Below are 23160 nucleotides of genomic sequence, written 5' to 3' on the forward strand. Positions count from 1 at the left end.
CTATCCATGTAATTCAGAGTAAGAGGACTATGCTTCAGTCTATTCTGCTTAAGCTTTCAAATTCCTTTGACAGCCTGGATGTGAAATTCAAAAGCCATTAATGTGATGTGTTAATTTTGCACTTTTTGACTTACTGCAAAAAAAAAAAAAAATCTTATAGTTTCCATAGCAACAATAACTATCCAGATTGTGTAATATTCTTTACAGTATTAAAAATAAAACTCTGCAATTACATGAGCTTCTGGAGCATTTCATTTAGAGGAACTGGGAATTGAAATTTTTCTGTTAAAAAATTGTGGCTGCATGTGAAAATTTTTATAATTTTGTTTCAAGTATTAAATAATTCAGTAATAGATACCCACTAGTTAATTTCATTGTTAAATATGTATGTACAGATATATTGTATAACATGATGTAAGCATTGTGTCAGGTCATTTCAGGCACACAGACTCACATGCCTATATACACTTTTAAGAAAAAGAGGACATTGACTAATTATTCAGTCTTCTGCTGCCTGTGCTTTCCAGGGACTTCTGAGTGGTCTAAAAAAACAGGAATCTGGATGGAGAAATAGGGGAAAAATGATAACATTATGATTTCCCTAACTTTTGACTTTGCTCTTTAAAACATGCCTGATCTATCGCTTTGGATATACTAAAGATTGTTGTCATTATTTCCAGAGTGTCAAATTGGTTTGGCTGCTCCCCCTATTATAATTTGGCATCTTTTTTTCTCTTCTTTGAGATAGAGTCTCTGTAGTCTAGACTGGCTTTGAACTTGCTAAGTAGATTAGACTATTGCATCTGGCCACCTCATCCTTCTAAGTGCTAGTATTACCGGTATGTGCCACTGAGCCTGGCTAAATGACAATATTATGTTATAACCGAAGTTAGTTAACATGGCTTTCTGAATCTTCCCCCCCCCCGCCAGTATTGAAGATTGAATTTATGGAACACTGAGCTGCACTTCCAGTCCCTTTATTTTACTTTGTATCTTGAGATATGATTGTGTTAGATTGGCCAGGCTGTGCTCAAACTGCTCAAACTTGGAATTCTCGCTTCCAAGTATCTGGGACTAAAGATGTACACCATCATGCCCAGTGACTTCCTAAATTTTAACAGATCTGTTTTTATTTTTGTATTCAGTATATTTATAGGTGGATATATTTATTTTCATGTAATTTATGTATTAGTAATATGTGATAAAAGGTTTTCACGTTTCTAATGATCTTCACAGTCATTTTAATAATTGCATCATAGTTCATCCTTTTGATGTATCTTGTTTATCAAACTGTGGCTAAGACAAGCCAGCCCTGGTGGTTTATGCCAGTGGGAGGTTGAGGCAGGCAGATGGCAAGTTTATGGATAGTTGACCTACATAGCAAGTTCAAGGTCAGCTTTGACTACAGAGTGAGACCATGATGCAAAACAGACAAACTTAAGCAAAATGCTAGCCATGTATTATGGTACACACTTGTAATCCTTCATTCTGGGAGTCTGAACAAGAGATTACAAGTTCAGACCTAACCTGGGTAACTTAGCGACTTAGTGAGACCCTGTGTCAGAAAATTTAGAAGGGGCTGGTTGGGAATGTACCTCAGTGCAAAAGCCCAGTAACACCAATCAATCAATTGATCAATCAGTCAGTCTTAATTATTCACTGAAGGCCATGTATTGGAAGAAAAATAGATGTAAGTTTCAAACTGATTATGGGAGAAAGTAACCATAAATTGTTTATTTAACCAAAACATAAATTATTGTAAAAAGTCTTCAAAAGACATAGAAAATGATGTTTAAAAGAGCCACTATGAATAACCCCTTAAACTGCTTTATCTGCTAGATAAAGAATGGGAAAATGAAGTATAGTTAAGTAGGAAGGAAGATAAGGCATATTCGGTCATGTGACAAAACCATCATGGCATGGTGATAGTTGGCTGAGGATTTAGTACTGTTACAGTTAATTACAAGGCAAAATTCAGAGGGCATCGATTATGCCACTGTTAGCAGAACAACCCACAATAAGGTTCACAATTATAACATTCAGCCTGCGGCCTTTATGTGGTTGGTTCTGAGTCAGTGCCCTAACAATATTTACTGTGTTGTAGTAGGCACGCACCGGATACTATGGAACTACCAGGCTTCCTTAGTTAAACACTCTTGATACTACTGTAGGAATTCTCTAGATTGCTAATTTGCTATTCTGTACAAAAACCTACTGTAACTACTAGGTTTCTCCAATAGTTTCTTGAGAATGAGATGTTGGTGGCTAAGTTTTGAAGTCTTACTAGAGAGTTTTGATGGGAGTCTTGAAGCTTTTGAATATCTCCTATCCTAGGTGGCAATCAGTGTTTTCCAATGCATTTTCCTTCCTATTAATGCTTCTTATATTATGAAATTATTTTAAGTGAATATGGGAGCTTATATCTGTCAGTTATTTTTGTAGTGAATGTTTATAGCAGAATGCTTTCATAAACTTCAGATAATTAAGACAGGATCAAAATCTGGCAGTATGTTTTAGTTTATATTTATGCTTGTTTACTCTTTGAAACTAGCGCCATGTTTAGTATATTATTCTATTCAGTTTTGGATTTTGTGTTTTGGCTCATCTTATGTTTTCATGGTGACATGAATTTCTTTTGGTATTTCATATTTGTGTGGCTGAAATATTATCAAAAATAATAAGCAATGCATGGCATAGTGAGCATTTACATATCACTGAGATAATAGTGGATTCCCGTAGTTTTTATATTTGTAATATTAGATCTGAAGGTAATATATGGAAAAGTAATTTATTTTTGTTCATTTGCAGAAAAGATGAAAAGGAATATGCACTGAAGCAAATTGAAGGCACAGGAATATCCATGTCAGCTTGTAGAGAGATTGCAGTAAGTGGATATAAATAGTTATTTGTTGATATTGGGTGATGATTCATTTTAATATGAATTTTATCATGGCTATTTTACAGATGTTAATTAGTTTAAGTGTATTTTATATAAGTTGAAAAAAGTCTGCATAAATTTTGTTGCTGTTATTGTTACCTGATCTCTCTCTCCTCTCTGATGGTTCTAGGGATCCAACCCAGGTGCTCTGCCACTGGTTATATCCCTAGACCTTTTAAAATTAATTTGAGATGGAGTCTTAGTTCATTAAGTGAGATTTGAACTTTCAATCCTCTTGCTTCAGCCTCCTTACATGCTTAGATTATAGATGTGTACCTTTATTCCTAGCTGAACATTTTTGTAATGATATTTAGTATTTTTAATCTTAGAATTACTAAGCTAAATGAAATTAACATAGAATATGGTTTAGTTAATTTTTTTAATTTTAGGGTTACTATTCTTTATATAAAGAAAGAGGCCATATTATTAAATCTTATGCCTTTAACAGTTTTCCTCAATTATATAATTTAATGATAGCTTGTACTAGTTGCTAGAGAAAAGACCATCATTATTAGTAGGCTGTCCTTGAGAAATATAGTTCTTTTTTTTGTCTTCATGTGCCTTACGCATGCAATTAAAAATCACCTATAAGAGGATCTAACATTTATTGAAGGTTTACTAGGTACTAAGCTTACTGGGTGTTTTTAAGTATTCATTTAATTTTTCACAGTACTGTGAAATAAATACTTTTACTATCCCCGTTTTATAGATCAGAAAACAGGCAAAACCATAATTATAGTTTAGAAGGGTTATTATTACTTTATTTTAGTTTTTGATAAAGTTTACTAATTAGGACTTTATCACAATATGTTTATTAGATTTCTGTCTCTATGAAATATTTAAGTAATCATTTAGTAGCTGTTTATATTGTCTATATCCATTAAGTATTTCTGGTCTGATTTAGTAATTATTACATACATTACCCATGTAGTTTCTTTCATATTTTTGGTCTACTCACATGGAAGCATCGATTCATCACTTTTTTTAAAAACAGCACTGAGATCGAACCCAGGACTTTCTCACTAAACTATATCCTCAACCCTTTTTCTATTTTTTTACCTTTGAGACAGGTTCTTGCTAAGTTGCTAAATTGTCCAGGCTGGACTTTTGATCCTCCTGCTTTAGCCCCACAGAGTGCCAGGTTACAGGTGTGTGCCACCACGCCAATTCTGTCCCTCTTAGTCATGAGAAAAAGTTATGGTACAAAGAATACGTACAGCAGTAAATCTGTATCCAGACGCAGATGCCAGCTTGCCTAGTTGTCTATGTTAGCGATGAGTCTGTTTCTTTATCTGTGATGAAAGGGAGCTATAAGGTCCCTTCGAGTCATACATTCTGTAATTCCAGAGTGGGACTTTTTTCCTGGCGGAGCACACTTTAAGGAGCAGGGACCTTGTCTCTCTTTTTGGCCTCAATTTGTTGCATAGTGCTTGGCACATAGAAAGTTTCCTATAATTGTTTCTTGAGTAAATAAATGAACAACATTTAAAAAATGTTACTAGTTATCAGAATGATTCTAGGTTTGCTTTAGAATATAAATTTATTACCGGAAAATTTTCACTTTGATAGTTTTCCATTAATTATAAAAGTGGTGTTTATAACGCCCTACCAGAATAACCATTCTACCAGAATAAATCATTTACTTATTTATTAAAATTCTTATGTATGATCATATCAACCAATATAACTAGCACTGGTATGCTGTTTCTCTGTGTTAGAGTACTATAATTTAGAATCACATTTTTTTCGGCCTTACCTTCCATGAGTCATTTAGGCAAATGACTAGAACTTAAGGTATTAACTAGTGGTAAATGAAAACTCAGTTGTAGACATCCTATTAGAAAAGAGATTTCTATGTACAGAGGAATCTATAGGTGTTTGTATCTTTATGTAAATTTGGAGTGTGTTTGAGAAACTTAGCTAGTAGTAAAGTCATTTACAGCTTTCATGTTTTTATTGAGTGTTTGCCTAATAGAACTTTAGAAAGTATAGAGTTTCTAATTTGAATAGCATTTTATTACTACTTGAACTGTTTAGCCCTAGTGTAATTGGACTTTTTAAAATTCATTATGTTATTTGGTACATTTTAGTTGTACAGTATGTTGACATTCATCATTGGGATCTTGTACCTTTACATGATGTATCTTGGTTCTTATTTTTTTCCCCATTCCCCTGCCATCCCTTCAACCCCTCCACCCCTCCTATTTACAAAGACTTTGTTTCCATTTATTCCTTTTCTCATATTTTCTCCTTTCCCTTCTTTCTTTTCCCCTACACCTCCAAATTCCCCTTGGACCTTTTCTTCCTATATCACATTATCTCTTATGCTTTTTGATCCTCATTTACACTTTTAGTTTCTCACACTAGGAAACTAATTTGAAATGTGTATTATTATAAGTGGCTGTGCACATACATCTTACACATTAAATCACTAACAGTTTTATAATTAGTGTTTTATGTATTTATCTTTTAAATTATATAGAAGAAAAGAGTTACAGACAAAAATGCATCTATGCAATCTTTTCTGTTTAGCTGTCAGTAACTTTATTGGTGTCATTTTTTTGGATGTGAATGTGACTCATTGTCCAAAATCCTTACTTTTGGTGAAAGTCTCCTGTTGGCATTTTTTGTATAACACATGTACTAGTAATGAATTTTCTCAGTTAAAAAATTTTTTTTTTCATCTGGTGATGTGTAATTCTTTTTTCTGTCCTTACTGGCATACCTTCATGTCTACAGGATATTTTTTTCTTTCACACTTTGTTATGCCCGTCTTCTGGCCTGATGAAAAATCAGCTGTTAATCTTGAGAATCCCTTGTACATGAGGAGTTTTTCTCTTTGCTGATTTCAGAGATTCTCTATTTGTCTTTGTCTTTGAAAGTTTGAGTATGACATGTCTACATGTAGATCTCTGAGTTTTCCTACTTAGCATTTGTTGAGCTTTGAGGATGTATAGATTTATATTCATCAAATTTGAGAAGCTTCCCTTCCTTTCTTCCCATCCATTCTGTTCCCTTTCCTTCCTCCTTCCTTTGCCTATTTTTTTCTTCTGTTTTTCCCCTTTGTTCCCCTACCCCCATGGCTATCTTCTTTTGTGGATTCATATGGTGGAAAGGACAAGGTATTTCTTCTGTGGGGTCTCTTTTCTTTTTTGGTACTGGAAATCAAACTCAGGACCTTGCACTTGAGAGGTAGTCATGGTGCCACTTTTGTAAGTGGACTGATCCCATTCACGAAGGCCCTCATGACCTGATAACCTCCCAGGGGCCTCATTTCCTAATATCACTCTGGAGGTTCAGATTTTAAAATATGAATTGAAGTGGGATAGGGGAACATAAATGTTTAGTTTATTGCTAGAGGGAAGAGAAATAGAGAATATGTCATTTTATGTTGGAATGCTGCCTCCCTCAGCCCTGGCTTGCTTGCTGAGGAGCCCTAGTTCTTCCTTAACCTCTGCTTGGTTCTTTCCAAGTGCACGTTTCCACCAGCACCCTAGCACCGATGCTCCATGGTGAGCTGTGGACCGGCTGTAGTGGACTGTCACTTGCAGTTTTCCATCTAGCATGCAGTAAGGGCAGGTAGAGTGCAATGGCAGATAAAGAACTTCTGCCATTTCTTTTCCTGTGTTGTTATCATGCTGCTGTAGCAGGCTGCTGTGTAAATTTTAGTTAAATGCTTGGAATTTTCTTCTTAAAAGAAATAAGCTTAAAAAAATTTATGAAATGAAATTAATGACTCTTTCCCCCCGTACTAGGGATTAAACTTGGGGCTTCATGCGTGTTAGGTAGGCACTTTACCACTGAGCTACATACGCAGCATGCAGTGAAATTTATAGATTATATTTGCTGAGGATTACTCTGAGAAAAACTTCAAAATATCTATGAATGGACCTCTAATTTTCATTTATTTCTGTCAGCCTCTAAACTGTTGTTAAATTTTACATATTAAAAATTGAGAAGTGTACATTTAGTTTTATTAAGATTATTCACTTATCATTTTAATTGTTTTTGTCTTTCTTGAACAATTTTGTCCTAAATGTGTTGAATTTTATGAAAGTATAGATTTGTGGAAATGGATGTGTGATTTAAGTATTTTAATACCCTCTTTATGAACGGATAATATCAAAGTATAATATTAAGATTTCTATTAAAAAACTACTAGAAAAGAAAAGCTAGATGTGGTGGCACACACTTGTTTCTAGCAGCTTTCAGTAATGCCCTAAAATTATGATCTCATCAGTGTATTAATCCACTACCCGAAGTTAACTTCCTGGGCAAAATAAATAATACTCCCAGTCACTCTTATAATGAAGAATGAAATGTTGTTAGAGTTTGGCTTATGCAGTTTGTTAATTTTGCAAGATTCGGGGAACTGATGAAAAGTCATTGTATGGGGAAGAACCTCATGGAAGGATTTTTATTTCCCGAAAACTGAAAAGGTATAAGGAGCCAGCTAAAACATGGGATTCTAGTTCTTTGGTATTGTGCTTTACTTATATGTTAGGTCATGAGTCTCAAAGCTGTGTGTGTGTGTGTGGTGGTGCTGAGGGAAGACAGTCATAGACACTTGAAAACTTTCTAGCTGGCTCTCAGTAGCATCTTTGAGTCCCTGTGTGTGGTTGCTGTAACTCCATTGCTTCTATGAAGAACTGCTGAGTTATTATTGAAGACTTTTCCGCTGTGTTAGTAACTCTCCTTATTAGGGAGATGAGTGGTTTTATTTCAGTTCTCCTAAAAATACAAAAATCACCAATTTTATATTCTTGTCTAAGCAATTAAAGTTAATTGGCTGTTAGACCCTGAGTTTTAGTGTTATTTTTCTCTTGAATAATACTGAAGCAAAATTGTGCTGGTGATATAATTGAAGAATAAAGGACTGAAAATAAGTCTGATGCTGGCATATTAAGGGCTTAGCTCAGAGCCTGGACATAAATGTGCAGTAAATGGTTGTTGTTGTTAGTCACTTTCTTGTCACTGGTACAGAATACCTGACACCCACAAATGAAAGGAGGAGAGGGTTAGTTTGGCTCAGTTTCAGAGGTCTCAGTCCTTGAAGTCGACTGGCTTCAAGGGAAGAAACAGCATAGTGGAAGGACCTGGCACAGAGCAAACTGCTCACATGTTGGTGGCCAGAAGTAGAGGGGGGAAGGGAGGAGCTGGGAAAGGAGGTGTGCCCTGGCAGGTCATGTCCTTTGTGACCCACCTTCAACCAGGCCCTACCTCCTGACAGTACAGTGAGTGGTACTGCCAAGGAAACAGGCCACGCAGCACTTCGCAGCTCGCCCAGATTCTCTCTTTTTCTTGGTAACGTTTTAAGGTCATTCTCAATTCCATTCCATAACCAGAACATCAACTGCATCTCATGAAGTGTTGTTTTATTTATTTTATTTTATTATTATTTTTTTGGTACTGGGGATTCAACTCAGGAACTTGCATCTTCAAGGCAGGTGCACTGAGTTAATTCCACAGCCCCTCTGGAAATGTTTTGACCAAGAATGTTTCCAGATATACTAAAGAATCTTAGAAATTATATTCTATAAATATATTCAAATATTATAAATTTGCAAACTCTTCCCAGCAATTTTTGTTTGTTTGGTTGGTTTTTGTACTGTGGATCGAACTCATGACCTGGCGCTTGCAAGGCTTTGCCACTGAGCTAAATCCCCCGCCCCAGCAATTTTGTTTTGTTTTGATTTTGGTACCAGGGATCAAACTCAGGTTCTTGAGTCTGAAAGGCAGGCAGCGGAGCCACTGAGCTAAATCCCCAGGCCAATATTTTTATTTTTATTTTTATTTTTGGTACCAGGGATCAAACTCAGGCCCTTGTGCTTGTGAGGCAGGCGGCAGAACCATTAAACCAAATCCCCAGCTAGCAATTTTTTTAAATAATAGTGACTTGCCATGATTGTCATAGGCTTTATGTTCCTGATGTTTGGCTACACATACTGCATATCCTATAGGTTAAGCAGCCCAGCATTCCATCGGACATCCTCTTTTATACTTTAGGAATGTTCCTGGTGCAACACCCTTCTTGACTCTAGAGCAGCAGTGCCTGTGAAGCATTTATAACTCTTCAATATCCTTCAGCTGAAAGAACAAGATGACAGTCTGAGGAGATTAGTTGCACAGCCTCCTGCTCTGTTGTCTTAGAAATACTGCTGAAAATTCCTGTTTCTCTCAAACAGAAACTTCTGTCTTGACTATTGCCCAAGTATACAAGTTCTTAGCAGAGATAAAATAAAATGTGGCTTGTAGAGAAAGGAAGAAAGAGAGAATCAGTGGGTAGGAAAGACAGGTGTTGAGCAGGAAGAGTCTGACCCTGGCATGTATTTTGGTATTACTGTGTCCTGTGTCTTAAGTTCTAGGGTTGCAGTATACATCATTTTTACTTTTAGTTTGTCCCTCACATTACTTGCTCTGGTTACGTGGCTTTGGAATTAAGCATCTTTCTCAGTCTGTGCAATCTCTCTTTTATTTTTTTTGCCTACTGAAAATCACTAATTTCAGCCATAGGGGTGGCACACACTTGTAAATTATTCCAGCTACTTGGAAGGCTGAGACATTTGTCCCCTCCAAATGTATCAATTAGTAGATATTGGTTACTAGTTCTTGTGGCACTTGTTAAGGCAATACAGAGCAATATTTCCAGACTGTGAAAGCCTTTTTAAGTCAGTGTTTGAAATACAAAATGCCATTTTCCTCAGGAAACATTGGTATAAACGATTCTCAGGATACCAGGCTTACCTCATCAAAACTTGTACTTACTTAGACTGAGGCAGGATGATTGCAAATTTGAGGCCAGCTGGAGCAATTTGTCAAGGTCCTTCTCAAAATAAAAATTAAAAAGTGAAAAAGGGGATAGGGGACTGGAATTGTAACTTAGAAGGGTAGAGCACTTTTGAGTATCAAGGCTAAAAAATATCAGAATCAGAAGAAATTTAACTGTAAAAATAAATGAATTTTTGTTTTTTGAGACAGGATCTTACTGTGTAAGTGGCCTTGAACTTGAAGCAATCTAGCCTCCTGAGTGCTGGTATTACACCATGCCTGGCTAAACATAAATGAATTCTTGAATAGCAGTTGGTAGTAATCTAGGGAAAATTGTTGTAACCTATTGAGTTTACTTAATACTGTTTTTTGTTATACTATTCAAAATTGTCTTTTCTCCCTTGCATCCTATTTGCATGTTATGAGACAGTTTATTATGGGCTTATTTGTTCCTGTGAATAGGTCAGTTAAATAAACTAGTTAAGAAAGCTGAGTTAGAACTTGCTGTATAAGTTTGAGTTAAACATCTTTTGACCCTTATCTCGAACTTTTGAAAGAAGTTTTTCTACTAACTTCGTATTAGTGGATTACTGATAAATTTAATCCTGTAACTATCCAAGTCTGCATGATTTCCTTGCATTGTCTTTGGAATGATTAGAATTGCCAGAAAATAGCCAATATTCCTACATCCTTTTTAGTTAGCCAGGTCAAGGTGAATACAGACAAACATGAGAATTCATTAAGATTCCTTTCTCCTGCGGAGAAAGGTATTGTGTGCTTGTACTGTAGTTCGAGCTACTCAGGATGTGAGGTAGAAGGGGCCCACAGGAGTTCAAGCCCACTTCAAAACATCAAACCAAAAAACAAGGTAATTCCTTCCTACCCTCCAAACAATTTGAATGTTATAAATCCCAACAAGGGACCCTCGATTTGGCTCCTGAGTCACCTGATGAAAGGAGAAATGTGGTGTTAGTTACTATAGCCAGGCTTGTGTCAGACCAGCACAGTGTGTTCTTTACTCACATCAGTGGAGGCTGATTTCCTTCGCTCTTTAGATTCTGGGTAGCTACTGCACTCTATCTGGGATCTCATTGTTAATCCTACTGTGTAACTCTGTGGATTAATAGTTTTAAATTTAGAGATATTTCTGAGGCCAATCTGATAGAAAATTAGGAGTCAAATAGGACTGTGAAGGGAAGAAAAAGGAGAAAGATTTGTTGATTTCTTTGACTTTGGCAGCCAGTTGAGTAGATGGCAATGACTATGAGAAAGGAATTGTGGAAGGGAACTAGGTTGGAGTGGGGAGAGAGAAGAGAGGGTTATATTTTAGGACATGTTGGCTTTGAAATTTCATTGAGGCATCTAGCAGGCAAGAAGAAAGGAAAGCAGTGATCACATAATGAAGATGCTTATCAGAGTAACATATGATATGGCTATTTCCTTCAAAATTGATTGAGAAAAACCATTTGAGAAAGTAAGACCCATTTTCAAATATAATCCATTTTACAAGGCTGTGAATGCATTCTGAATGAAAACTATATGTACGTGAAGTGAGACCTCCTAGGACATGATGATGTCAAAGTATTACAGAAGCCAGGGAGAGTGACTCACGCCTGTAATGCCAACACTGAGAAGCTGAGGCAGGAGGATTGCAAGTTTGACCCTAGCCTGGGCATCTTAGTAACTTAGTGGAACCCTGCCTCAAAAATGAAAAAAGTAGGGGTGGAAGTGGAGGGTGGGAATATAGCTATGTATGAAGGCCATGGGTTTAATCCCTCGTACCAAAAAAAAAAAAGTTTCATAATAAGGAAATATTTAAGATAACCTTGAAAGTATACAAGAGTATGGGAAAGAGGAAGAAGAATTCAAACAGTAGAATGGAAAAAGAGTTAGTGAAAGAGGAGTGTCTGGTGTTAGAGATCAAGCTCAGGATGGTCTGCTACAGAGCTACATCCTCATCCCTTTATATTAATTACTTTGAAATGGGTACCACTAAGTTGCCCAGGCTGGCCTTAAACTTGCAATCCTCCTGCCTCAGCCTCTCAAATAGCGAGGGTTATTGGCTTGTGACATATGTCTTGCTTTTCTTGTTAGATCTTAAAAGTATCTCCTATACTTTTCCTTCTAAATATAGAATTAAAAAGTATATGAGTTGCTATTGATGTATAATTCTAATATGATTATCATGGTTGCATCTTGAAATCCTAGGATTATCTTTTTTTCCCAGTTAGATGGGAGAATTTCCTTTTGTTTGAAACCCTCTTTATTCTTTGAAGCTACTGCTGTTTAAAGATGATATTAAAATCCTCCTGTAGCAATCCCACTAATTTCTTATGGCAAACACTGAATCTTTTACAAGGTGTATTGGAAAAGGGAAGTACTTTGGGCTGGGGATTTAGCTCATTGGTTAAGATTAGGGTTAGGGTTAGGGTTTTAGCCAGTAAAATTGCAGATCAAGGTAAATGGTTATTGACAGATAAATTGTTTATGATATGTTAAGTGAAAAAGGCTGGTTATAAAACTGGTTGATGTGTGTTCCTTTTTCTTTGATAAAAATATGTTTGTATATACAAATCTGCATAGATATATAGATAGATCTGGAACTAAGACATCAACAGACTTTAATTCTTGTTTGGCCATTTGTTAACCATGTGACTATGAATAAAGTATGGTATTTAATCTCTTAGCCTCCTCAGTTTTTCCACTGTAAAAGAGAAATTTAAAAGTAGTGCTTTCTGGCTAGAACTGCTATCTTCCAGTTATTCACCAAAATGGCTAATGCAGAGAAAGAGTAGAGGTGGCCACAGTGTGTTCTTTAGGCCTTTTAGAAAATGGAATTATTCCTTTGGCCACATGCATGTGAACCTCCAACAAAGGTACTATTGTAGACATCAAGGGAATGGGTACTGTTCAAAAAGGAATGTTTCCATGAATGTTTCTGTGGCAGAACTGGAAGAGCCTTAGCCCAAGTGTTCCCTAGCATGCTATTGGTATTATAAATAAACAAGTTAAGGACAAGCATTTTGCTAAGAGAATTGATGTGTAGGTTGCGCATATTAAGCATGTCCTAAGAGCCAAGAAAGACCTTCATGTATCCTGAAACACATGAAGGAAAATAATCAGAAAAGAAAGTCAAAGAAAAAGTACCTGAGTTTAGATCTAGCTGGCCTTCTTTACCAAGAGAAGCTTATTTTATGAGTATCCATAGAAAGGGTCTTGAGCTGCTGGGTCCTGTGCCAGTGGTAGTGAACCTACGGCATGCGTGCCGCAGCGGGCTGTTATCACTGACTCTAAAAGGTTCACCATAACTGTGACCTGTGCCTATGAATTCATGGCCTAATGGGTGAAAACAAAACAGACCTATGGACTGTTGAAAGGAAGGAAAGCAAGAGACTAGGTACCTACCTCACTGGGTTATTGCTTTAGCAGGATGCCTATAGTATCTTGTTTTAAAGGCATAATAAATTGTAGCAGTTTTGTGGTCCTCATCATTATTAGTGTAGTATATGTTTATGCATATGAAAAGTTGAGGGAATATGAATCAAAGTGTTAACAAGTAAGTAGTCTTTGGTTGGTTGGATTACAGATAAATTATGTTTTCTTTGTGCTTTTCTGTGCTTCTAAATCAGGTCTTGTATTTGAGCCTATCCTTTTTTTTTTTTTTTTTTTTTTTTGGTACCAGGGATCGAACTTACAACCTTGATCTTGTGAGGCAGGTGCAGTGCCACTAAGCTAAATCCCTGCCCCCTATCTTATTTTTATAATTTAAAAATGATTAACACTTTCTAAGTGTTTAAGCTATTAACATAAAATATACCAATTAAGCAAAAATGATTCATGATGAGAGGATCAAAGATTTCTGACCTCTAATATAAATTTCATCAGTCTACTTAGAATTGCATCACCATTTTTGTGGCTATAGGAAATCTGTAAAATTAAAGCCAGTGGAAATACTAGTGTAATTCATATGCATGCCTACATGTAAAATGATAGTTTTAATCACATTTATAATGGGGAAGACAACATCATATATATATACTGAGTTATGTTTTAACTTGCATCCTTCATAATATGGGCAAAGACAGTACATTTGTTGCTATTTAAAAATGATTTTGTTTTGTGATTGCTTATTTTTGTGGTTCAGATTCAATAGTTCTGCTGGTGATTCAGGGGAAAAATATCGACATTTAGTTAGGATATTGTTTTGGTGGATAGTTTCGAGTTTTGTATTTCTAAAATTTTTGACAGCAGGCTTTTATATTTTACTTTACATAGAGTCTTCATTATGTCATACTAGGCTCTGGAGAAAATTAAATTTTAAAAAGGGGTGTAGACCTTAGTCTAGTCAAGGAGATAAAAAAACACGTAAAACAATTAGATGTTACAAGTGTATGATAGAAGTGAGTGGGTATCATTAATTCCATGGTCAGTTTCGAGAGGGGTGTGTGTTAGGTAAGGAGAGAGGAAAAGGATCAACAGGAAAAAGCTTTACGAGGTACTGGATGCTAGAGCTGAAGCTTGAAAGTAAATATTTGCAGGTTGTGGTAAAGACTTTGGTGCAGTGAAGCAGCTTTAGTATGAAGCAGAATGCGTCACTGGCCAGCCTAGAGCTAATTTAGTGTGGCCCCCGATAGGAAGCAAGCAAGCGGCTAGCTAGGGAGAGAAAGCTGGAGAGCCAGGTTAAGGAGCTTCAGTGTTGAGACTTGTAGAGCTACTTTTAGGTTAAGAGAAACTGCAGGCACAGTACTATTATTTTAATTCATCAGATCTTTTAAAAAGTGCCTGCTGGGCATGGTGGTGTATCCTGTAATCCCAGCATGTGGAAGGCTGAGGCAGGAGGATAACTGTGAGTTTGAGGCTAGCAAGACTGTGTCAGGGGCCGGGGTCATTTTCTAAATTCCATAGATTTAGAATTGAGGTGTTCTGAAACATGCGTGTTTATGTAGATTTTTCTTGATGATTTCAGTCTTACCGTACCACTGCCTTCACAGTGAAACTGTCTTGATACCCTTTGATTTAAGAACACCCTCCTGAAGGGTTCTTTAGCTGTTTTGTCCTTCCCCGTTCCTAATTCTGGCCTCCCGTTATCACCTTACTATCCAGCCCCTGACTTCTGAATTGTCTTTTTGTCACTGCTACAAGGGACCTCTTTGAAGAGTTTGTGAGTTTAGGAGTAAAGGGAGGAAGCTAGCAGAAGATGCAGTGGGTTAATAGCTGTTTTGCCAGCTCACTTAGAAGGAGGCCATTCTGCTTTGTGTTATAATCCCATGTTGCTTTTTTTCCTACTCATTACCAATAAAATATTAATTTGGGCTAAAATGAGCAAATAATCCTAGGAAAGGTCATATGTGAAATTTGAGTAGATGTTTACTCCATGGATTCTTCTGTCTCCATATTTTGAAATTATTGAAGGCAGTGAACATGCCAGTGTGGTGGGGTCCACCTGTAATCCTATTGCTTGGGAGGTTGAAGTAGGAGGATAACTACCATGAGTTTGAGGCCAGCCTTGGCTACATAGTGAGTTAAGATCAGCCAGAACTACATAGTGACATTCTGTCTCAGAAAGATAAAACAAGTGAACAACACAGCATCTTGTCTTTTTTTTTTTTTTTTTGAGACAGGGTCTCACTGTATAGTTCAGACTGCTCTGGAACTCACTGTGTAGCCCAGGCTGGTCTTGAACTTGCAGAGATCCTCCTGCCTCAGCCTCCTGAGTGCTGGGATTACAGGCGTGCGCCACCATGCCCAGCTTGATGCATATATGTTTATAATTGTTATTTCTTCCTGTTGACTTGTTCCTTTAACTACTGTGCAGTGATTGATCAGTTTTTGTTTGATACCCACTTTGTCTGAAATTAGGATAGCCACCCTTGCTTTTTTCTGGGTAACTGTTGAATGTTTCACATCCTTTGATTTTCCATCTTTGTATTTCTTTTTGAATTAAATGTGTTTTTTGATCTGTGTATCTGTGTTTTGATTGGGGAATTCAGATCATTCACATTGTTATTACTGAAAGGTATTGACTTACTCCTCTCACTGTATTGTTTTTCTTTTGCTGATCCTCACCCTCATCCCTGCCCCATTCGGCTAATTACTTATCTTTCTTGCTGTATCTGTTCTATTAGATGGGGGCGGGGGGGATATTGGCTTCATTGTCTCTTTTTTTGTTGTTTTCTGGTACCAGAGATTGAACTCAAGACCTTGCACTTGCCAAGCAGGTGTGGAGTTACTGAGCTACATCCCTTGGTGTTGGCTTTAGTTTTTAGCTTAGGGATATCCTTGAGAAATTTTTGCAGTGCTTGTTTGATGGTCATGAATTTTTTGAGGTGTTCTTTGTCATGGAAGTACCTTACTTCTCCATCTTTTTTTTTTTTTTTTTTTTTTTTAAACCAGGGTCTCATTATGTAGTTCAGGCTGGCCTTGTTCTCAGTGTGTAGCCCAGGCTGGTCTTCAACTCATGGCAATTCTCCTGCTTCAGCCTCCTGAGTGCTGAGATTATGTGTGTGTGAGAGGCTGGGATTATGTGTGTGTGCCATTCTGCCCACCCTTCTGTCAATTTTGAGAGAAAGTTTTGCGGGATATATGAATTTGTATTGCAAGTTATCATTCATTCATTCATTCATTCATTTATTTATTTATTGGTTTTTTTGAGACAAGGTCTCACTATGTAGTTGAAACTGATCTGGAAATCACCATGTAGCCCAGGCTGGTCTCAAACTCACAGTGATCCTCCTGCCTCAGCCACCCAAATGGTGGGATTATAGGCATGCACCGCCATGCCGGGCTGGAAGTAATCTTTTATGGATTGAAATAACTTCATTCTATGCTCTGCTGGCCTTTAAGATTTGTTTTTAGAAGTCTGCTGTAAGTATAATGGGATTGCTGGGTGTGGTGGCACACGACCGTAATCCCAGCACTGAGGCTGAGGCAGGTGAGGAGTATCACTGTGAGTTCAAGGCCAGCCTTGGCTACATAGTGAGTTAAGGGTCAGTTTGAACTACAAAGGGAGACCCTGCCTCAAGGAAACAAACAAACAAAAACATTTAATAATAATGGGATGGGTTGATTTTCTCTTAACAGTTTTTAAGATTCTATTCCTGTGTTGGAGTTCTGTTATTTTGACTATGATGTCATGTGGAGAGGTTCTGTTTTGATTGTGCATATATCATGGCTATTTGGGTTTTATATGCCTCATTTATCTATATGTTTAATTCTTTGCCAATATTTGGAAAGTTTTCTGCTGTTATTTCTTTAAACAGATTTTTATGCCCTTTGTGGTGTATTATAATTTTTTTCAAGTATTCCAGTTAAACTTAGTTTTCTTTGTGTCATCTAGCAGCTGTTGAATTCACTTTTCACGTTCTCTTGTTGTTTTAGGGTATCTCTCAATACAGTAATGCCTCAGTTCATGAATGCTTCTGTTTACAATCAAAAGCAGTTGGCAAAATTTTGCTTCTGTTTGCAAACTCTTGCAGGGGTGACAAACACATCCATAGCCATCTTCCCCACACAAACACAAATGTAGCCATCTTTCCGAAAATCATAGAACAAATTAAATTTATAAACCAAAGACCACTGTAATTGGTCTTTTTTTGTTTTGTTTTGTTTGTTTTTTTAAGACAGGGTCTCACTATGTAGTTGAGACTGACCTGGAACTCACTGTGTAACCCAGGCTGGTCTCGAACTCACAGGGATCTTCCTGCAGGCATGCACCACCACGCCCAATTTGTAATTGGTCTTTAAAAACATTCCTGTCTTCTAATTACAATGGTAACTTGTGCTATCCATACTTTCAGTATAATTTTTAATCTACTGAATTTCTGTTTCGAACCTTTTCATGAACTCTAGTTCTTTGCTAAACTAATGATTTACATTTTATACCTTGTTAGCTCAGGTTTATTAGTATCTTCTTTAAGCTCCCTGATTGTTTTGTTTATTATCTTCATTATCTGATATTATATTTTCTGTGAGCTCTCTGAGTATCTGATTAATCCATCTGTTTTTTAATCTGTGTTATCTTTTCAAATAATTCTGCAGTATAACCTTTGCTTTCTTCTCCCTCATTTGCCCCATAGATTGGCTTTGGGGTAGTTGGGAGTTCTGGGAGACATTTTGTTGCCTTGTCTTCTTATGTTTCTATTGTTTTGTTTTGTGCTTATGTATGTGGTTGCTTATAGTAGAAAGACTTTGGTGTTAGTTATGGTGATCTTGTAGTTTGCTTTTCAGTGATTCACTCAGGGCATGGCTAACTGTAGGCTTTTGCTTCTGTCTGAAGATTATCACTTCTCTTAATATGGGGGGAATGAAATGTAATTGACCTAGCATCCAGTTCTTTAGTAATGGACTGCAGTATTGTTAATGTCATAGAGGTAATTTGGGTATTGGCATGCAGAGAAAATCTGTTAATTGCAACAACTGTGTCACCCTGGCAATATCTAGTAAATCAGGAAGAGCAATATCATGTCGACATACCATAAGAATCAATAATGTATCACCTGTAACCTTAGGAAAAAAACTAAAATTATAGTATAAACACTAAGACCAAATATTGACATATCAAAAATACCTACTAAATTCAATAACTATACCTCCACCAATGATAGAAGAGAATTCAACAGTGACAATATAGAATTAACTAGTTATCTAGATAACCTTAATGGTTATACTGTTGCAGATGTGGGGTGAGGTGGGGTTCCACTGGGAGAATGCAAAAAGAAAAAATTTAGAATTAAGATGAGAGAGAAGTGAGCAAAGGCTCTTATGGAGTAAAAGTAATTTGCAGGGTTCGATAAAGGCAACATAAAAAACACAAATAGAAGATAAAAGGTAAAAATATATGGAGAATAAAAAATAGAAAAAAAAAAGCAAAAAGCACAGCAGAAGAAAGGAGGAGGAGAGGGAGGGTGAAGGGAGGAGAAAAATGAATCTTAAAAACAAAAACATTTTTTCCTCTGTACTTTTTTTTTTTTTGGTACTAGGGATCGAACTTGTGACCTTCCACTTGCAAGGCAGGCATGGTGCCACTGAGTTAAATCCCTAGCCCCTTCCTCTGTAATTTTGAATGAGTAGTTTCCTTCTAGGAGCCACAGTTTTGGAGTTCAGCAAGTGTTGATTTTTGTCCACCTAGCCTTATGACCTATGGGCTTGTGAGGTGCGCCCCTATATCAGAGGCCCCTCTTTTTGCCTCATCTGTAGCAGTGTCCATACCAAGATGTGGCCTTATTCATGTTGGTGGATAATGAAGGCAGTGAAACCTCAGATCTGTACTGGATGTTAAAAGCAGGGCGAGGGTTCAAGTAACTTAATAGTGGCAGGCACTTTCAGACCCTTCTGTTTCTGAGTACAACTCAAGCCAAGTCTAGCTTCTTACTGCAGGAGGTGGGGCCTGTGTCGCGTCCTTCCTGGCCTGACTTTAAACTTCATAGGGGATCTCTTTCTAGCCCACTCCCTGTCTGAAGCTGTCTCCCATGATTGTTTCTCACCCAGTCACTGTGGAAAGGTAACATTGGGAACCCTGAAGTGAAGTTTTTATTTAGTTATTCTGAATCCCAGATTTAAATAAGCACTGATCAAGCACTCTCTGGCTATATGGCAGGTGCTCCCAACTGAATTTCTCTCTGGCTGATGTCTGCCCTTTGGAAGGAGTCCTCAACACATTTAGAAAGAGTCCCTTCAGAGCAAAACTCTTCACTGTTTTGAAGTTCACAAGGAAAGTTGCCTCTGCTGCTGTTTGGATCTCCCAGCCCTAAGTGCTTACCATGCTTCTGGGGAGCTTAGTTTGCCTCCTCACTAGTGTAAGAGCCAGGAAGAGTCCATATTCTTTCCTTTTCTCCATGTTGTGAGCCATCTTTCAAACTTCTCTATACCTTCTAATTTTTTCTGTCAGTTTCTTCCTGATTCCTAATGATCTGTTTGTCTTTTTTCTCTTTGACAAGTTGTTATTTTCCAGGGTTTGAATTCCGGATCTTAGAGAAACTGTATTCTGCTACCAGTTGCCACTCTGCCATTTTCTTTCTCCCACTTTTCTTGTTTTCATAACAGTATTCCCTCCAGTGGCTTCTGTTTTTCTGAGTAGACATTCTGAGTCTGTGCTGTCCTGATTTTCTTAATTTTTCCAATGAGCTCTCTACTAATTGCCTTCTCATACTCTCATGTAAAGTGCTTCCTGGGCAGTCTCTTCTCTGTGTTCAGTGAGTTCCCCAGTTCATCACCTCTATGCTCAGTAAGCTCCCCAGTTCATCACCTCAATTTAAGTACTCTCTCCTGAACTCCCGATACGGACAACTGGGACCATTGTCAATATGTGCCATGGACATCTGCAGTTCATCAAGCCTGGTAGAAGAATCAGCATTGTTTCTCATATCAAACCTGTAATACTTTACCTTATCTGTAAATTTACCCCACTGTCTTTTTAGTTGCCTGTGCCATCCTAGTTCATTTGTCCTCTAGGAATTACTAAATCTTGTTGGTTCTGTCCTGAAATTGGAGTTAGTGAAATTGTTTAATTGCTTTACCACTAAGCTACATCCCCAGCCCTTTTTTATTTTTAGACAGTTTCACTGAATTGCTGAAGCTGGTCTCTTACTTTGTTGATCTTTCTGTCTCAATAGTTGATTACAGGCATAATCGTCTAGAGTAACTGAACCTTCAGGTATGCACCATTGTGCCTGGCTGGCCTGCTTATTAAAACAAAACAAAACAAAACCCCTCCCCTTCATTTCATCCTTATTGTTATGACTCTCATGCCTCTCTCTGTCTCTTTCTCTTTCACTGTCTGTCTCTGTCTCACCCTTCCTTTTCTCCTCCCTTTCTCTCCTTCTTTTTCACTCTCCCTCTTTCCACATAACATAGTGGTCTTAACTGCTTCCAGAATAATTTTCTCCTATAGTCAGTCCATAGCCTGAATAAATTGTCAGGTTTGTGTGAGAGCTTAAAAAGATAACTAAGATGACATGTTGATATACTGACCTCATTTATAATATGGAATCAACAACTATACAATTTGTTTACCATACAAATAGTATATATTTATATATATAACAATACGATATATGTATAAATAAATAATAGATCATTTGTTAAATTCCAAATCAGTTGCATAGATAATCCCCATAGTGATCTGGAGAAGAAACAGGTCATTAAGGGTAAGGACCTTAATGAATAGAAAGGAACAAAGGAAGTAAAAAGCATGCAAGGACTGTTTGGGAAAAAGGTGTGTTTGACTAAAAAATAAAATGTAAATTTAAGTAACAAAGGTAAATGAAATTGGAGTTGGTAAAAATTTAAAAAGACAAGCTTTCTGTGGATAGTCTTTTAATTTTACTTTATTTGTTGAATGAATTATGTTCCTAATCTCAGCTAGTCCTTTATTACAGTTTCTGCCCTGATGATCATATAGGTGATTGGGCAATAGATTGTGTCGGTCACCGGAACATACACATCCTTATACACATACACACACACACCCCTCACAGTTTAAAATACCTGCCCACTGAGTTCATGATGCATGCCTGAGGCTGAGGTGGGAGGGTCATGTGAGTTCTAAGAGTTTGAGACCAGCTAGAAAAAACACAGTGAGACCCTGTCTGATAAATAAATGAAAAAAATACGTGCTGTAATTATCTTTCATACATGTATTTGAGCAATGTGATCTTTTAATATGCTATAATTTTTAGATACCATATTATTTTAAAAATTTGTTATTTTGGTGACCTCTTTATAAATAGTTTGAGCTTTATTTTCAATCTTAGAATTCCAGAGGCATTAATATGTATAATTTGTAATGTGAGAGTTTTCCAAATATATGTGTATGGGTTTACTTTTTAGAATCCATTAAAGTGTTAAGCATATGGCTGTCTTTTTAGTTTTCAGAAATCACACTTTTTCTACATTACTATTTTAATTAATGCATTACTGTTTTAATTAAACATACTAAAAATTAACAAGCTCCAACCCCCTAGGGGGAGGGATTGAACCCTGGGCCTTTGCACTGAGTTGCATCCCCAACTTTATTTATTTTGAAACAGGGTCTCATTAAGTCAATGAGTTGCCCAGGCTGGAACCAAACTTGCATTCCTTCCTGAGCCTCCCAGAGTACTGGAATTACAGGCTTAAACTACCCCACTTGGCTTATAAAAACTACTTAACATAAAGTGATTCTTGGTTTTGAAATGTAAATTAAAATGTTGTAGAGATTTTTTTTTCTGATAGTCCTATTCAAAACACTATTAATATAATATCTTAGAGTTGATTTTTCAGACTGCCTTTTTTTTTCTTTTTTTTTTGTAGTGCTGGGTATAAAACCAAGGGACTTTACCTGCTAGGCAAGCTCTCTACCACTGAACCACATCCTCAACCTGATTTTCAAACTTTCAAAACTATTTAAGTCCATCTTTTCTTACTTTGGCTTTTTTTGCATGCTGAAAACCTATGATAAGCAATAGTATTTTTCAGTTCTAGTCCAGTGCATGTGATTTTCCTTGAGGGGAAAATGCTGGTTGCAGTTCATGTAAATTGATTTTATAATCCACTAATGGGTTAAAGACTGTAGTTTGGAAAAAAATGCATTAAAATGATTTTACAAAAATTTTGTTTCTGCTCTGGTCTGGTATGATCTGGTCTGGACCAGTTTGGTCTGTTCTGTACCCATTTGTACCAGTTTGTGCTGGTCCAGTCTGGTCTGGACTGGTTTGTACCAATCTGGTCCTGTCTGGTGTAATCCAGTCCAGTCCGGTCTGTACTGGTCTGGTCCAGTTTGGACCGGTGTGGTTGTATGTACAGTATGTTCATTATTTATTTTTCATCTGGGATACATCCATAGGACTGAATGCATTAGTTAATTCATTCATTCATTCATTTTGTTGTCCTTGTTGATACCAGGGTTCGAACTTGGGTTCTTGCACTTGCAAGGTAGGCAGTGGCACTACTGAGCTAAATCCCTGGCCCAATTCATTCATTTTTGTTCAGTGCTGGGATCTGAACTCAGGGCCTTTGCACTGAATTACTTTCTCAGTCCTTTTTTATTTTGAGACAAGGTCTGGCTAAGTCAGAAATTTACCTAGGCTGGGCCAAAATTTTCCATCATCCTGCCTTAGCCTCCCATAATATTGTGATTATAAGTGTGCATCACCACACCTGGCCAGCATTACCTTTTTTTTTTTTTTTTTTTTTGTACTGGGGATTGAACTCTGGTCCTTGTGCTTGTGAGGCAGGCAACAGAACCACTGAGCCAAATCCCCGGCTGGCAGTGCCTTTTTAATGTAAACCTGCTTTATAAGATTTTTTCAGAAATGGAAAAATGAGCGTCCTCTTTTCCATTTTTTGTCCTAGGACAGTTTTACAGTGAAGCTGCAGTGGGTGTACTTGGTAAATTCTTCAAGGAATAGATATTGCTCCCTAGTCTTCCTCCCTCCCTCCCTTCCTTTTCACTTCCCTTTTTTTTTTTTTTTTTTTTT

The 23160-nt window shown here is 37.1% G+C and overlaps 1 protein-coding gene across 1 annotated transcript in view; it reads left to right on the forward strand.

The window, feature by feature from the left end:
* Window positions 1-23160, forward strand: part of Cdk19 (cyclin dependent kinase 19) — a 104979-nt gene that overhangs the window by 19177 nt on the left and 62642 nt on the right. Inside the window, exon 2 of the mRNA XM_010630352.2 lies at window positions 2809-2884. Coding sequence (XP_010628654.1) covers window positions 2861-2884 — 24 coding nt within the window. The 5' untranslated portion in view covers window positions 2809-2860. The remainder of the gene's footprint in view (window positions 1-2808; window positions 2885-23160) is intronic.

The sequence above is a fragment of the Fukomys damarensis genome, unplaced genomic scaffold (genome assembly GCF_012274545.1).
Source record: "Fukomys damarensis isolate Sample0158 unplaced genomic scaffold, DMR_v1.0_HiC HiC_scaffold_14, whole genome shotgun sequence".
NCBI classification, from domain to species: Eukaryota; Metazoa; Chordata; class Mammalia; order Rodentia; family Bathyergidae; genus Fukomys; species Fukomys damarensis.